This window comes from Dermacentor silvarum, chromosome 2 (assembly GCF_013339745.2).
Source record: "Dermacentor silvarum isolate Dsil-2018 chromosome 2, BIME_Dsil_1.4, whole genome shotgun sequence".
NCBI lineage: Eukaryota > Metazoa > Arthropoda > Arachnida > Ixodida > Ixodidae > Dermacentor > Dermacentor silvarum.
Genome location: NC_051155.1, coordinates 231,885,920 through 231,903,461, shown reverse-complemented (window position 1 = coordinate 231,903,461; position 17,542 = coordinate 231,885,920). Strand labels below are relative to the sequence as shown.

At 46.1% G+C, this 17,542-nt stretch overlaps 1 protein-coding gene across 1 annotated transcript in view; it reads left to right on the top strand.

Annotated features, from left to right (window-relative positions):
• The window catches only part of LOC119442867 (importin-11), a 67,207-nt gene that overhangs the window by 34,436 nt on the left and 15,229 nt on the right, over window positions 1-17,542 (top strand). The window contains exons 15-21 of the mRNA XM_037707911.2: window positions 387-427; window positions 980-1,045; window positions 6,779-6,934; window positions 7,531-7,732; window positions 8,526-8,605; window positions 12,122-12,202; window positions 15,863-15,958. Of these exons, the coding sequence (XP_037563839.1) occupies window positions 387-427; window positions 980-1,045; window positions 6,779-6,934; window positions 7,531-7,732; window positions 8,526-8,605; window positions 12,122-12,202; window positions 15,863-15,958 (722 nt within the window). The remainder of the gene's footprint in view (window positions 1-386; window positions 428-979; window positions 1,046-6,778; window positions 6,935-7,530; window positions 7,733-8,525; window positions 8,606-12,121; window positions 12,203-15,862; window positions 15,959-17,542) is intronic.

Sequence of the window (17,542 nt, the reverse complement as noted above, 5' to 3'; positions counted from 1 at the left end):
TGTCATTTCATGCTCTAGACAAATAGTGGGGAAAACATGGAAACAAAGGAGCGTCTATTTTCTCTATGTCGTTGCTTTTGTATTGTGCTCTTTTCAAAATGCATTGCACGTATTTTTTACCTTTCCTCAGCTATGCCTGGAAAATTTTCATTGTTCCAGCACTTGCACTTCTACTGCTGAGCTTAACTGACAATGCGCAGCTCTTGTGATTCCCACTTTACTAATTGCTGTTTGGGTAGCACAGGCAAAATAACACATGAAAGTGCTAATTGTTGTTTCATGGTAGAGCTCATATTTCATAGTTTAAATTACCTATGGCTATGCAAACCTGATAACTGAAACATTACTGACCTCTTTGTTGACTTGGCCTTGACTTGAAGATCCACCTGTTGATGATTTCGAGTTCAACACAGAACAGTTTCTTCCTGTAAGTATTGTTTGCTGTTTAGCTATTACTTTAAATTTACTTTAAAGTTTTCATTCTGGTCACACTTTTGCTTGTAACAACAATAATAGCAGCAAAAAAAAATTTCTCATATACTGCCAGCGCGCAATAAAAAATGTGGCCCAAATTGGTTTTATGCCCTCTGCTTTTTTGTCTGTCATAACTGAATGGCATCTTTGAGACCTGCAGTTTTTAGGCGTTAAGGTCAGTCATACAACTGAAACGAAAGAAAGTCTTAGCCAAAACGTAACCATCAGGGCCTGTATTCACAAGACTTCTCTTACATAGAATCATGTCCTCATTGGCCGCTGTTTGGGCACCCATCCCTCATGTTAGCAGTCAGTGCAACAACCATATTATCATCCTGGCAGTTGCCAATAGCGTAAGGCACTTACAGAAAAGAAGTTTTACAAGTGCAGACCCTGGTCTTTCTAGCACACTACTGATCGCTGAAAGTGCTAATTTTCAAAAAATAATTTTTTGCTCCCTTGTTTATTTCAAGTATGTAACAGCACTGCTTTCTTACTCTTTCAGTACCTGGAATCCTATGTGTCACTCTTATACAAGCTGTTGCAGCAAGTGACAGAGTGCGATACAAAGGTAAGGCAGCTATCAGAAGCATGTCATGGGGGTGTTTAATTTTATTGTACCCTTAGTTAGCGTAAGCAACATTGAGTTGTAAGGGGACGTGCATTTTGAGTAGTGTAGTCCCTGTTACTGTCGAATCTCGTTAATTCGAACTGCCGGTTTATTCGAACTGACGCTGTGGTCCCGTCTTTGTTATGTGCATTTCAATGGGCGAAAACGCTCGGTAATTCGAACGCAAAAGCATTTGCTACGGTTAATTCGAACATGCCACGGACCGACAATGCTCTCAGCAGCGCGCCAAATAACTCGGCGGCACCTCCGACCGGCATTGCTCCGACGCCGCCATAGAGCAGCAGTGGCGGAGGCCCTGTCTGCCAACGAAACTTCCCACGCCGGCAAACGCTCGCTTACCAATAACGGCAGAAAACGAAACTTTAAGGAGCAGACTAATCTGTGCCAGGCTGGCAGTACCGGCGATGCCGGCACGGCTGCGCGCGCACACGGAGACTATCGAAGGTGAGGGAGCTGCGAGGGAGTTGAGAGAGAGGGCGAGGGGAGCAACTGCCACCGAAGCGGCGGAGTTACCGAGGCCAAATCTGCTTCCTTGCCACCCTCCTTTCTCACCTTCGACTGTCTCCGCGCGCGCGCGCTCGTCGCCATGCCGGCGCCGTCCGCTCCCAGAAGTTTCGTTTTGTGCCGTTATCGGTAACCGAGCGTCGGCCGGCGTGGGCGGTTGTGCTCGCTATGCGCTTGCGCGCCGCTATGTTTCACGACTCGCACTGTTCATGCATCGTGCTATGGTGCTCGAATACTTCAAGAATACGTCCTTCCTTTAATTCGAACAAGTTTTCGGGCCCCTTCGAGTTCGAATTATCGAGATTCGACTGTATATGCAATGCGTTTTTTTTAGTGTGCACGAATGGATGGTTTCTCAATGGCAAGATTGTTTTTGCACGACGATATCGTAACCGTTGTGGTCATGTGAGTCCAGGCCATCGAGTGAATGACCCTCTCAAATAAGCCCAAAGAAGTGGCACAGCTTGTTTTCAAAATTGTACAAGACATAATGAATTATGTAGTTCAGCCAATGAAACACTATTAAAATGTGACTCATCTGAAATCAACATCATGCATATGTTTCCATGTTCGTTTAAGGTATAAAAGTAAGGAAAAAGAGGGGCATTTTTGTTGGCACGTTCATCTAAGTACAGTCAATGACCGATAATTCATACTCGATGCGGAACCGCCAAAATGTCCAAATAAGTGGGAGTCCGAAATGCCTGATACGCCAGAAAATAAGTGACGGTTCCACAAGTGGCCAAAAAAGGTTTGCCATATTCTCGGATTCTCACTTTTGGAGATTCCTTTAATTTGCCGTGACTAGAGCAAGACGCATGGCATCTATGAACAATGGCATTCTTGGCACAGTGCGAAGCACACTATCTTTCGCTTGACTAGTGCAAGACGCATCGGCATCTACGAGTGATGGCATTCTTGGAACAGTGCCAAGCACACTATCTTAGCACAGTTCGGAAATGCTGCCATCCACTGACACCTCTGGTGCTAGCCATGAAAAATATGTCTTAGAATATGGTCCAAGTTTGTCAATGTGCTGCTGTGCGTACGGAGGCAGGGTTGCCTTTGGCTTACACAGTCCGTCGCCATAATTTTCTAGGGATGACTTTCATGCTAGTCCTTTTCATGCTTTTCGTGCTTCGTCAGTGGTCAGAGCAATGCTGCACTCGCGTTATCAAAGGGATCAGCCTGCCATGAACGGTAGATGATAAGAACATAAGTCACACGATAAATCACAGATGCAGTCTTTACAGATTAAGTGGCTTGACTCGTCCTGCGGTTTGAGTGCAGTCGGCGACTACTAGATACACTAGGCTTTGCTAGTTTCAGTTTCAAGAAAGGATCAGCGACGTGGCTGATGCCCATGCCAGCAACGTATCAAAACGAAATTATCTCTATTTGTGCTCGACTCGGTGACCAAATTGGCACATGGTCGTGCAGTCAGAGTCTGAATTATCCCAGGACTTGCTGTAAGGTGTCCGGAATTTCGGTTGTCCTTATACATTATGTCTATGGCGCCAGTGGGGGTTCCGCCAAGCATGTCTGAATTCTCAGTCAGTGACTGTATCAGATTGGCCCTTGTCAAAATTTGGCGGTGTAAGAAGGCTCATAAATACCGTATTTACACGATTGTAAGTCGACTCGAATGTAGGTCGACCCCCCCAAAATTGCATGTCTCAAAAAAAAAAAAAAAATGGGGGGGAGAAAAACCACACGAGTGCATTTCACACAAGGGAAATTTATTGATGGGGTTGCTAAGACTACTCATCGTCACTAGAGTTGACCTCACTGGTACTGCTGCCGTCATAGCTGCTGCGGTCCCACAGCACCTCGTCATCAAAAGTGAGTCCACACTTCGCGAACGACCGCACCACGACATCGCGCGATACAGCCCCCCACGCAGAGAGGACCCACCCGCACACAGTAGCCAGTGAGGCCAAATTTTCTCGCGCTGAATCCGCCACTGCCGCACCACACGTTCACTGACTCCAGACTTGCGTCCTGCTGCGCAGTTGTTAGTTTCCTCAACATGGAGGATAGCAGCCCGTTTGAACGCTGCTGAGAACGAGCGCCGAAAGTTCTTGGCACTCATGACAGGCGCGACGATTCAGCACAACAGCAGAAGTGACAGATGCGCGCGGCCGTCGAAAACAATCGTATCTCAAAGAAAAGCTCTTCCGCCAACTACTAATACCCCCCAAACGACGGCTCTTCCGCCAACTACCAATACCCCCTAACGGCGGCTCTTCCGCCAGCTACTAATACCCCCCAAACGGCGGCTCTTCCGCCATCTACCAATACCCCCTAAGCGGCGGCTCTTCCATGATCGATGCTCCCACAAGAGCCGTGCGCTCGTGGTGCGCGCAATCAAAATGTATGCAATACAGTAAATTATTACGCTACGCTTCTACCGTAACCATAAAAACGTAGGTGCAAAGTTGTAACCACGCCGTAGCACCCCTGATTTCTCGTTTCTCTTGCCGTTACTAGCGGTACACGGTTCGGTTTCGATTCTAAGTCGACCCCCCCAACTTTGGATTGCCAAATTTGAAAAAATGGGTCGACCTACAATCGTGTAAATACGGTATGAAAATGTAGGTACGTCAAATTACCAGTTTTTGGAACAAAAGGGCATGGGTATCACGGATTCCAAAAAAACCTTTACAAGTATACAACAAAGCAACTGAAGCCCAAATCCACTTATGCTGATCAGAGCCCATATTTTCGGCTGATCACTTGCGGATGCCTCATGCCCAGTGCAGCGTCTCACTGGAGTGACGTGTCTGCTGTCAGTGGTATAGCCAATCATCATCATCAGCCTATATTTATGTCCACTGCAAGACGAAGTCCTCTCCCTGCAGTCTCCAATTACCCCTGTCTTGTGCTAGCTGATTCCAACTTGCGCCTGCAAATTTCCTAACTTCATCACCCCACCTAATTTTCTGCCGTCCTCGACTGCGCTTCCCTTCTCTTGGTATCCATTCTGTAACTCTAATGGTCCACTGGTTATCCAACCTATGCATTACATGGCCTGCCCAGCTCCATTTTTTCGCTTAATGTCAACTAGAATATCGGCTATCCCCGTTTGTTCTCTGATCCACACCGCTCTCTTCCTGTCTCTTAACGTTAGGCCTAACATTTTTCGTTCCATTGCTCTTTGTGCGGTTCTTAACTTGTTCTCGAGCTTCTTTGTTAACCTCCAAGTTTCTGCCCCATATGTTAGCACCAATAGAATGCAATGATCGTACACTTTTCAACGACAGTGGTAAGCTCCCAGTCAGGATTTGGCAATGCCTGCCGTATGCACTCCGATGCAATTTTATTCTTCTGTAAATTTCTTTCTCATGATCAAGGGTCTCTTGTGAGTAATTGACCTAGATAAACATACTCCTTTACAGCCAATCAGTTAACACCAAAAACGATGTGTTTCCGGAAGTGATCTGACAATAATTCAGCCTCAATATAGGCTTTGCTTATAGGGGATAGTCAAAACATGACGTGACTTGATCGAGAGCACGTCCATGACATAATTCCAGCTCTGTGATTGCTTTCGGTGCGTGCAGTCAGCAAAAGATTGCTGACTGCATTTGAGAATGGTTTCTGTTACTCGGTGAGAATCGTCACTGGGGCGTGGATTTGGACACCAGGGGCGCGATCGGAGATCTTTGTTCGTTTCGCGTTCTGCTCATTTGCTGCAACATCACAAAGTGGCAGTATGCAAAATTTGTGACAACAGGAGGGAGAGAGCAGCCAATCGGCAAGTGTCCACCATCTCAAGACCAGCCTTCATATCAAATTAAAATTGGCATTGGTGTTTCCCAAATATATGAGAGCATTAATATAAGCGTATTTCATTTACAAATGAGAAGTGTGTGGTAGTTTGTCTACGACTTAAAAAATATGTGTCAGTGCACTAAGCTGTCATGTTGAGAACAAGTGAAAGTACTATCTCTGCTTGCCTGCGCTACAGTTAAACCTGCTTATAACGAACCTCCATATAATGAATTCCTGGATATAACGGAAGTTTTTCTATTTGCCACCGTTACTCCATAGAAGCACATGCATTTGAGACCTCTACGTAACGAAGTGGCAGCGGGACACACCCTCGAAATAACGAATTTTTCCCGCCGACAACCTAGAGATTTCGCCCCAAATTTTGTCATTTTTGCGCGAGCAGCAACCGGAAGCATCATCTCCGCCACGACGCAGAGCGAAGCGGTGGCGGCGCGCCAAGCGCGCTTGAATTCACGGCGACTGCGAGGCGAGAGCGAGCGTACGTGTGCGTGCGTGCGAGCGTGTGCGAGGCGGGCCTGCATCCCTCGACCCGGCGATCTTGCCGCCGCGGGCGTGACCTTTCCCCCTCCCTATGCTGCCGCTTGCTGCAGCTGGCCTAGCCCGCCAAGCCGGCACTATCCTTTTCCAGTTGATGTTGCCGAAGAAAAAAATGTTTTTTTTCAACCGGCTGGCAGCGCCACTTTTTGGTTACTGCGCAAATCTCTGCGCTTCACTTCACTAACCTGACACTATGTAAGGGCCGTTTATAGTCCGACGTAACACGAGCGCGCACGCGCACGTTACATCAGCACCGGTGCAGCTAACGTAACTGGCACCGAATTGGCTCCTGATCCATTCGCGCGTTGGTCGCGCCGACTGCGCCGACCCACAATGCCATTTTGTGCGAAGAAATAAAGGCGCCCACGCCGCTTCGCTGATAGTAGCAGACAGCCGTTCAAAGCGGCACGCGTTCTGCGCATGCTCTGCAGATAACAGCCGACGGCGTGCGCGTCGGAGTATAGAGGAGATGGCGTTTCGGCTGGCGCAGCGCAACCGGCGTAGCGTGACTGGCCGCAAACAACGCTGGCCCGCGCGCCAATAACGTCGGACTATAAACGGGGCCTTATACGATGCTACGACACCATCGGTAAGCGGCAAGAATCGAGTAAATACGCTAAGCGTTTCTTTTTCGAATTTTCGTGCCGAACCTGCATATAACGAAATCCTCTTTATAACAAAGTTTTCGGGAATTTGTCAATTACGTTATATCCAGGTTTAACTGTATAACCGTAACTGACATATTATTTTTAATTAGTACTATAAGGATTCTGTTACTTCACTTTTGTGCTTTGCTCACTTCACTTACGTGTCTGCATTTCTCTACGTGTGGTGCAGATTAGTATCCTGCACGTGACATCGTTCATCATTGAACGAGTAGGAAGCCAGATAATGCCGTTTGCGGGCGACCTGGTTCAGTACCTGCCCCTCCTCTGGGAAACGTGCGGCGAGCATCACATGCTACGTTGTGCCATCGTCACCACTCTTGTCCAGGTTTGGTTGCTCTCCTTGAAATGTACCATCTGCATGTGTGTCGGCTCTTCTGGCAAAAAATTTGCCAAATGATGCTAACTTTCCCCCTCTTACTACTTAACTCCACCTTGCAGATTTCTGCAGAACTAATTCGCTTTTAATCAGTATTCCTGCTCTTTGAGTTGTCTGTCAATCCGCTCTTTTTCTACCACATGCTAGATTCCTGGTTAGCTCACCTGGTAAAACAAATGTTTCTGAAAGCCAATTGGTGCAGGTTGCAACCGTTTGACTAAGATTTAACTTTTTCAAATATGAAGCCTCCTTTCTGAGGAACTTGCACAGTTTTCCCTTCTAGCCTTTAGCTATGTTCAGGTGAATGAACGCTTCCCTATTTATGAAACTTCCACTGCCTTACAGATTTCTGCAGAATTTATTTGCTTATGCACTTTGATGCCTTGCCATACCATAACATGTCATAGACAGCTTGAGGTGAAAGGCCACTTAGATGTCACTCGTAAGATTTTTCTCAAGTGGTGGGAAAAGTCAAGTTCTGCATGCAAACTGTAGAGTTTTTTTCACTTAAATGTAGAGATTCACAAGAAGCACATTCCTGACAGGTGGTGAACGGCCTCGGCGCACAGTCTGAGCGATTGCATCCATTTCTGCTGCCAGTGGTGGCGTTCGGGGTGGATGTGCGCCAGTCCCCGCACGTCTATCTGCTCGAGGATTGTCTCGACTTGTGGTGGGCACTTTTGGCAAACACACGCTCCACTTCAGTTGAGCTGCTGCAGCTGGCGCAGTATCTCTTTCCTCTCTTTGGTGAGTTCTTCATTGTTCCTCGTTCACCTACTAGAAGGCCACTTCTTATTGGTTGAAACAAAACACAGGAATCAGTGAAAGATGGTGACTTAACTGATCAATGATGGGCAAACAAGGGAAGCCTTAGCTGAGAGCTGTTTCGACAGGGAAATGTTTCTTTCTCATGTCGACAGCCTTGATAAAGACAAGTCCCTTGCAGCAGCGACTCTGGGCTGATTATTCGCTTGTTCACCTACTGTTCATCACATGTAACTGATGAACTTTTGTTTAGAGCTGCACATTAGTGTTTCGTTATGTGCCAGAATCCTTCTCCATCAGTGGTGGTGCTCCCACAGTGGTGTTAAAAAAGAAATTTATGGCACATAGACTGCTTTGCGATTTCACTGCACTGAAAGACTACTTCTAGCCAGTCTCATTGCATCTAGGGAAATGTGATTATACATTGTATTTTACATTGATTGCATGCAAATAGTAGAACAGACAAACGTGAGAGAAAGTGTTGCACGGCACCATTTCATATATGCAAAGAGGTTGACTTGTTTACTCTCTGCATGTCCACTTAAGGACAGTGCATGTTTTGTGTAAAGGGGTTCACGCATCACTATGCACTCACTCCATCTGCTCAGGAAAAGGATTCACTGAGCAAAGTCGGTAAAGCTGTCTTCTTTTGACTGGTGCCAGGGAGTACTTGAAAGCAGTGAACAAGCCACTATTGTACAATGCTAGCACTGTGCTGCTTCACTATGTCCCTCTTCAAAAGGTAACAGTTAAAGCTGCTGATGTTTGTTTACAGAGCTTGGCTCTGAAAACATGAAGATGTGCCTGCAAGTGGTACAAGCCTACATCCTTCTTTTTCCTAAAGAGTTCCTACAAGTAAGTTATAGCAGCAATAGCTGTAACATATATGGGGTCAGTCTCTTGCTGAAGTGTGCCTTTGTGTCAAACCACCATGACCTTCAAATGCAGTGCATTTAACAAAATTGAGTGCTGTGTTGCATTGGGTTGAGATCAAACTCTGGATATATAATTTTACACCAACATGCTTGTGCATTCATGTCCGAAGTGAGCAGGAAGCAGCATGATCTTTGAGAAACTGTTATATGCAGTCAACTTCTGTTAATTCGACCTTCTACAGAATTCGAAAGAATGGTTCAATGTATCAAACTGATTGAATTAAAAGAGGCCAAAGAAAATGTCTGCACGCTGCTGCTTCAATTGGTAGTACTTATCCAATTCTAATACACCTTGAATACTCTATGTTGGTATAAGTTCATGTATACAACAATAAGCACCAAAACCTAACAGGTAAACAACTCTATAACACAAATATTGTATGCTGGCATGCCTCTGATTTTGTCTATCGCAAATAAAATTAAAACTTGAAGGTAAAAAAAAAAAAGGTTTACCTCACAGAATGGAAATCTATTAATACTTATGTTCATTGTCGTCAATCTCAGATAGCTTTTTATCGCTGTCTACGAATGACATGTGGCCCTCATTGTAGTTAATTGCGTTTGATATTCTGAATTTTTCTAACCACTTTGCTGCAACCGCAAGCATGATGGTGAACCACGTCGAGCCTGAATCATTTTGCCAGTTCATCCTGCAAAAAAATTCTCCTGAACACCGAAAACCTGCGATGCAACTCTGTTGCCACTAGCTTAGCATGTAAAGTAATTTATGCTACATCAAACAAAATAACAATGAAGGGCTGTTGCTGAATTTCCTTCGCCAAGGAGTTCCTGGAAGTAGAGAGGTAGAGCCGCTGTCAGATTGGACCCGAGCAGTGAAAACACCTATAGCGGCTTAACTTTAACAAAGACAGGCTGTGAAAAGCAAACATCGAATACTATGGAAGAAAGAAGTATTAACTCTTTCTGTACTGCTCCCATTGGGCATTATTAGCCAGCTATCGATGGTTTGAAACACCACTTTCGAGACCTTCCGCGCCACTCAAGGACACACTGCGCCAATGGACATGAAGGAGGAGAAACTATATTTTTGTTTTCTATGCAGTTTGCTTTTTTCCTGCCAGGCGGTGATTTTTAAACGCACTCCAAAGTTTTTCGCGATCGTCAAAGCAGAACGCAAAAATGTCCGGCTCCGAAAGCAGCACGCGCGCTTCGGGAGATCACAGATATCGCGATTCCGCTGCTTCTGCGGCTAATCCTATCGATGCATCAAATAGCAGCGAGTCGGCGGACACTGACTTTTCATCAGACTTTGAATCTGAAAGCGATGACGACGCAAACCAGCCACATCGGCGGCCGCAGCCCGGCATGCCCAACATTTGGGCTTGCAGTTAAATTTTTGTACCTGTTCAATGAAAAATTTAGATTTTTTTCGGAGATAGTGCCATTAGACGGCAATACATCTTGTATATCTCATAATTTTCGTAACATTTTTTTTTCTTAGTAGATACAAGTGTGTCTTTACGAACTTTGTTCAATTTTATCCCAGAATCTTGATTTTGGCAATTTATAATTTTTTTAATGGCATAATCTCATTGATAAAACTTTTATGCGTGAAGAGTGCATTCATTCTGCTTTTTGTTAATGTATTACATAAAATATTGAGTGCAGTAGCTCCTTCAAAAAAAAACAAAAAATCTGCCGTTACCTACAGAAAACACATATTTTCCCCATGGTAGGGAAAGAGTTAAGCTAGCACATTCAAGGCACCCCAACCTGAAGTCTACAGCACCCTCCACAGGAGAAGCAACAGGGTGCTTAAGGTGTGTTCATGTCAAGTACCGTATTTACTCGAATCTAGGCCGACTCCGATTCTAAGCCGACCCCCTAAAAGTTCGAAGTCCGAAAAAAAAAAAACTTACCTCGAATGTAGGCCGAACGAAAAAGCGAGGACAGCAATCGCAAAATGAAACAGCATTTATTAAATTTGAACATGCCGAGCTCATTCTGTCACCATCGCTGCTAGCCTCGTCGCCATCTTCCTTACTGCTGACATCTTCAAACAGTGCGCTATATTCAGTACCATCCAGCGCATTAGAGATGCTGCATTTTTGGAAGGAGCGCACGTTGCGGCGCACGCAAAAACCATCTCCCGTGGCCCCCGCCAACGACAGACCGATGCCGAAGTTCCGCCCGGTTTGAACGTTTGAGGATGCCTCTACGGCTAGCACAACTACCGTATTTACTCGATTCTCACGCTTCCTCGATTGTAACGCGCGCCCGTTTTCCGTGAGGAAAAATTTGGTAAAATAGATTTCCTCCCGATGCACTGATGCTGCGATGAATAAAAAAAGTCGCAGTTTCGCCCGAAAGGTGATGCATCGAATGCGGTAGCAAATTAGTAGACCGCTATTAACAAGCACGGTGTCACGCGCGCTCAAGCAAACATGAACACACCTCGCTCGCTGACCGCGGAAACGAACTGTCAAAACGCTGGAGACGAAGCGCGCCTTCGTGCTAGCATGCCTCTCGCTTCAACGCGGCGAAAACACGGCGCGCGGCGGACTTTACCAGTCGCAGATTGCTTTCAAGATAGGGCCAAGCCTGATCGTATCGCCGGAGTGGATCGTCGCAGATTACGTCCTGCTTCGGTCCACTGAAACCGTTCCGCATTGCTTTGCTGGCGAAAATCCTCTCCTTCTGTTTGCGCCAGTCCCGCTCGCAAGTTTCGGATTCTCCGAACGCCCGTGATGCGGCCCGATTTCCGTCCGTCTCCGCACAGATGATCACTTTCCTTTTAAATGCGGCATCGTGATGAACTCGGTACTTCATGCTGATAGAGCAGACGCTGAGAACGTGAAGACAGACGGTAGACTATATTGCCTAAGCACGTGTACTGCAGCACACGGAGGAAGCTTCTGCATGCTACGGTAGCTAGGCACGACGCGCGTGCGAGGCGGCCATTTTGAAATGCCGACGCAGATTTAGTGTAGTGTTGAAAGTACGCGTTAGATTCGAGTAAATACAGTATTCGTTTAGAAAGCGGCACTATAGTGGCATCGCCTATTTGGTGCCATTACGATAACGCCACACCGCGCGCCGATGCTGCACCATACCGATACTACCGATACGACGCAGGTCAAAATGGCGACGTCGCTCGTGTACTTCAGCTGGCTACTGGCGCGGCTAGTAGCGGCTGCGATACTGACTTTTCTAGATGGCGCTAACTATGCACCATATTTATCGGTTTCAGTTAAAAACTGGCGCGTTTTTTAAAATCCTCGAATCTAAGCCGACCCTAGAGTTTCGTATGTGATTATTTGAAAAAAACTATCGGCCTAGATTCGAATAAATACGGTATAATGATGACTGTACTTAGTCTTTCATTATGTCTGTTGCTTGCGTTACACTGATTTGGGTACTCAACTTAAGTGAGTTTGTGTATTCTTATCACCTTTTCACTTCTGCTTATCTTTAGACATATGGTGACCGGCTGCTGAAGGCAACCACTGATCTCGTGAATGATCTGAACCGTGAAGGCATGCTGTTTGTCATGAGGGTGAGCTTGACTATTTTAACCTTATTTTTAATGCCTGAAGTAAATGATGGCCAGACTCCAGCAACTCTTTCATTTGCTTAACTCAATTACCGTGAACAGCAGTTACGAGTCCCCAACTCCTTGAGAACAACATTTTCATATTCCTCGAAATCATTGAGTGCCGACAAAAAAACTTCTGTATAGCACTTTAAACGGAGCCTGCAGTCAGAAGAAGCATGCAGCTTGTTTGCAGCTACAGAGGCGTGCTGTCTGCAGTGCCATCCTAGTGCAAGTTGGACATGTGAGACACACCCATTAGTGAGCCTTCCGTGAAGTCTTCTTTGCTCAGTACCATCCTATTTTTGGCAATTACCCTATACAGTAAAACCCCATTAACTCGAAGCTGTAAATGAAAAGTTTTCATGATAAGCGAAATCACGGAAATAGAAGCCTTGACCACGTGGAGCCTTTCCAAAATGTCGGAAGTAATATTCTTGGTCACTTTTGTGGGCATCGGCACAGAACTCATCAGCATCCACAGGCAACAACGTTACTGGCACTGTGCCAAGACAGTGTGCTTGGCACAGAAAACCGAAACTGAGCTGTGGAAGAGTGTAATTGTCGCTCCTTTAACAGTTGCACACGAGTGATGGTGCATTTATGGTATTTTTCCACATATAACCTACTGCCGCATATAACCCACACCCCCAATTATAACAGCCCGGTAAGGAAAAAAAGGAATCTGCGCGTATAACTCACGGAAATAACTGCATACAACACCGCTAAAATCCTTGGAAAAAGTCTTCATTCGCAGATGCACGACTTGTCCAAGTTGTATCTTCGGCCAGCGGCTCTTCTCCCGCCTTTTTCAGCAATGCTGATAAAGCTGAATTCACACAACGGACGTGATCATGAACAAATCAGTCACAGGACATGTGACGTGAATCATTTCACTTCGCGGCTAGAATTCACACAAAGGATGACGGCATGGACTGAGCAGGTGTCGCTTGGGAAATGGCAACAGAGCAAACATGGCCAAACCATATTGCGAAGCGTTTGCTTGAACCGAGGGCGCACCGCGGGCATGGTTGTCATACGTATATCACGTTTATGCAATCCTACGTGATACGCAGCTCAACTCACAATTTGCTCTGTTGTGTGAAAGCTTTATCATCAGCTTCTGCTGCGCTAGAATGGCCATTCAGTGCAGCTCACAATGGTCCGAGTTCTAGTTTGTCGGCGCCGCGTGCACTCTTCGCTAACTTCTGAACGCAAAATGGTGATTTATGAAACGAACGAGAATGGGCGACCATGATGGGAGGTGGGAGCTTCTACACGCAAGGATGGGGAGATGGTGGGCTTCCTAGGAGGTGAAACTACAGTATTGATTCGAATATAAGCCGAGGTTTCTTCCCAGAATCTTTAGCCTCGAAGTTGCCCCCCGCCTCATACGCAAATTTTGCCTTTAGGTGTGTCTTCACAGTAGCGCGAATTTCGCCTTACAGTGTGGCTTTACGGCAGTGCGTGCCATGCTGCCGTGAAGCCACACCTAAAGGCAAAATTCGCATATAACCCGCACTCCGCATATTGAAACTCCCTTCCCCCTGTCTATTTCATGGTCGCCATTTTGCATTTTGGCTGCATTAGTAACACAGTATTTCAGGAGATACCCGCCGAGTCTCACTAATTCGTCGCCTACTCTGTATCGCCTTATAGTGGTCGCATACTCAAGGGTTTTTTTTTTTTTTTTTTTTCTTGAGTCCCCCCAGTTGCACCCTCTCCTTATAATCATGACTGCCTTATAATCGAATAAATACGGTAAATGGCGGAGAACCTGGCCTCAAGGTTTCGGTGAAGCCACACCTGACGGGCCTCTCACCAAGCCACATAGAAAATTTTGGTTATATGCTGGAAATTGTTACATGGGGGCCCTCTAGGGAGCATTCTACCGCAAGAATTCTTCAATTGGTTCTTTAATAGCCGAGATAGAAATATTTCAGTGCTGCAAACCAATGTTTTCTGGAGGCGAGCTTCACCGCCAACATGACACTCTCTCCACTTGCCCCATCTAGCCTCCAGCGAAATTCCTTCCCTACATTCTCCCATACTGGAGCTCGAGGATCACGTGACGCATACGTCACGGGCCCTGCCTTCTTTTCTTTTTTTCCTCTCTGTCTTGCTGTGCGGCGCACTTCTGCTGATGGTGTCGCGCAAGCTGTTGCATTTGTCTCGTTCTGCGCGTATAACCCACCGAAATAACTGCATATAACAATGCTTAAATCTTTGTAAAAACAGTCTGCATCCACAGATGCACCACTCGTCCACATTATATCTTCGGACAGTGGCTCTGTTCCCCCCTCCTCTTTTGTGATGCTGATAATCTTCAGCTTCTGCTCCGCTGTATTCATGCATTGGAGCAAATTGTGATTTGAGCTTGCGGTTTGCGTATCACGTAATCATACATCACCCATTCCCACGGCACTCCCTCGATCCATGCGAAACAATTCGCAATACGGCAGAGAGCCAAATAATTGTTGGAATTTTTTGCTCGATCGTGTTTGCTCTGTCACCCATGCGAGGGCTGCTCCGTCTGTGTCTGTATGTGGTCAAGGGAAGTGTATTATATGTTCGCTTGCACACTGTGACCATGGCGTAGTGGTTAGAATGCTCAGCTTGTAAATGCACGATTGTTGGTTTGATCCCGATCGGATACATTATGTCGCATTCCATGTGCCAACCAGTCTGATGAATGAATGAATAAATGAATTAGCGAATGGAATAAATTCAATAACATACATGATTGACACAAATCCACTGAGCACTAATGGATTTCTGTCTGGTTGTACATTGATCAAAGTATGGGCACCAGCTTCTGTACAATTTCACTCTGCCTCACCACAACGTAAATAAGGAAGCAGAACACGACGTTCCACAATACATTTGTTAGTACTTTGCATGTTTATTGGCCTTCCTTTGAACGCTGACCATGACTCTTGAAGCTACTAGTGGTACTCTTTAGTGCCAGTTTGATGGCTGAGCAAAGGTGTTGCAATAACATTACCATGTAAAGGCTGTCCAACGGAGTTAATATAGATGTCGTCACTGCTGCCAAATCATGTGCGTAGCACATGGGTGCACATATCACCTCACTCTTTGCGTCTTGCCCAGTCATCATGGCATCCTGAATTCCAGTTGGGACTTCTGCCATGAAGTTTCAGCTGGTACTTTGTATAGTAAGAAGGGGCTACAGGTGAGGTTGGAAGGGGCAACTGATTGCCTGAAGCGAGGGAGTCAAAATTTTCAATGACTTTTGCCCCCACACTCGGCTTCTCCCGCTGTGTGCCTCTGGCCTCAAGTGAATGGTTGACTGCAATTTTCACAGGGTGTAGTAAGAATTGACAACGACAATGCGAAGGCTTGCTTTTTGCTGATAAAACTAGGTAATGCAAATGCTTCTGCAGAGAAGCTAAAAATCAGCACTATGTATCGAGCAATGCGCTGTAAACTTGTTTGCTAAAGTACTACATGATGTGCTTGGAGTGTTTCTTATATAAATGAGTTCAGTAAGACACTTTTGCCAAATACGCTGTGCTGGGTACAGAGCTCCTTTCATCGCTCATGATCTATAATGAGGATCAAAAAGCTGCATAACGTGCTCAAATCCTAATTTTTTTGTTCTAGATGGTGGAACTCGTAATTCGGGTATTCCCAGAACAGGGCCCTCAGCTTTTCTACCCTCTTCTGGTTCATGCATTGGAGGAGTGCCTGGAAGGGGAGGTGAGCATTTGTGTTTATTATGGAACATTAAGTTATTGGACACCATTGAGCAAAGTAGTTCAGATGCTCTGATAGTACAGTCGAATCTCGTTAATTCGAACACGCTTAATTCGAACTGCCAGTTTATTCGAACTGACGCTCTGGTCCCGTCAAAGTTATGTGTATTTCAATAAGCGAAAACGCTCGGTAATTCGAACGCAAAAGCATTTGTGACGGTTACTTCGAATATACCGCGGACCGGCAATGCTCTCAGCAGCGCGCCAAATAACGCGGCGGTGCCTCCAACCGGCATTGCTCCGAGACTGCCATAGAGCAAAAGCTTAGGAGAGACCCCTTAATGCAGCGGTGGAGGCCCAGTCCAGCCAACGAAACTGCCCACGCCGGCAAACGCTCACTTCCCGATAACGACAGACAACTAAACTTCAGGGAGCGGGTTAAGCTGGCGCCGGCACCCACACTGGCAAACACTCGCTTCCCGATAACGGCAGAAAACAAAACTTCAGGCAGCGGGCTAATCTGCGCCGGCCGGCTGTACCGGCGGCGCCGGCACGGTTAATTCGTGCACGGAGACAGTCGAAGGGGAGCGAGCTGCGAGGGAGCTGAGAGATAGGGCGAGGGGAGCCTCCGAAGCCACTGCCACCGAAGCGGCGGAGTTGCCGAGGCCAAATCCGCTTCCCTGCCGCCCTCCTCCCTCCCCTTCGACGGTCGCCATCCTGCACTGTCCGCTCCCTGAAGTTTCGTTTGCTGCCGTTATCGGGAACCGAGCGTTGGCCGGCGTGGGCGGTTGCACGCCGCGATATTTCACGACTCGCACCATTTCTTGGCGAACATTTGCATTTCTTGGCGAACATTTGCTACTTTGACAGTATCTATCTATCTATCTAGCCGCCTACGTCTTCGTGCTCTCATGGTCGTTGCGTTAACTTGGTATGTACTAAAATTGGCATACTATGACATGAGTATATGACGAACTAATATGTCATGTCATGAATGAATGTCATGACATGCTTGTCATGTAGGTCATGAAACAGCCGCCTACACCTTGGTGCTCTCATGGCCGTTTCGTTAACTTGGTAGGTACCAAAATTTGCATAGTATGACAGGAGTGTATGACGAACATAAGTGAATGGTCATGACATAAACGTCATAACATGCGTGTCATATAGGTCATGACAACGACCCAGCGAAGGAGATTAACACTCAAAAACCACTGAAATGGGTTCGGACATGGGCACTAAGTGAAGGAAACACTAAAGGATGATGGTACAAGTCATAGTCATGAGCACAGCTCAGCAAAAATCATAATGACTCAGCGAAAAAAGATTAACATTCAAAAACCATTTAAATTGGTTCGGACGTGGGTACAAAGTGAAGGAAACACTAAAAGATGCTGGTCGAACTCATAGTCATGAGCATAACTCAGCAAAAATAATGACTCAGCAAAAAAAGATTAATACTCAAAAGCCACTGAAATGGGTTCTTAGGTAGGCACTAAGTGAAGGAAGCACCAAAGGACGATGATAAAAGTCATAGTCATGACCATGACTGAGCAAAAATGACTATTACTCAGCAAAAAAACATTAA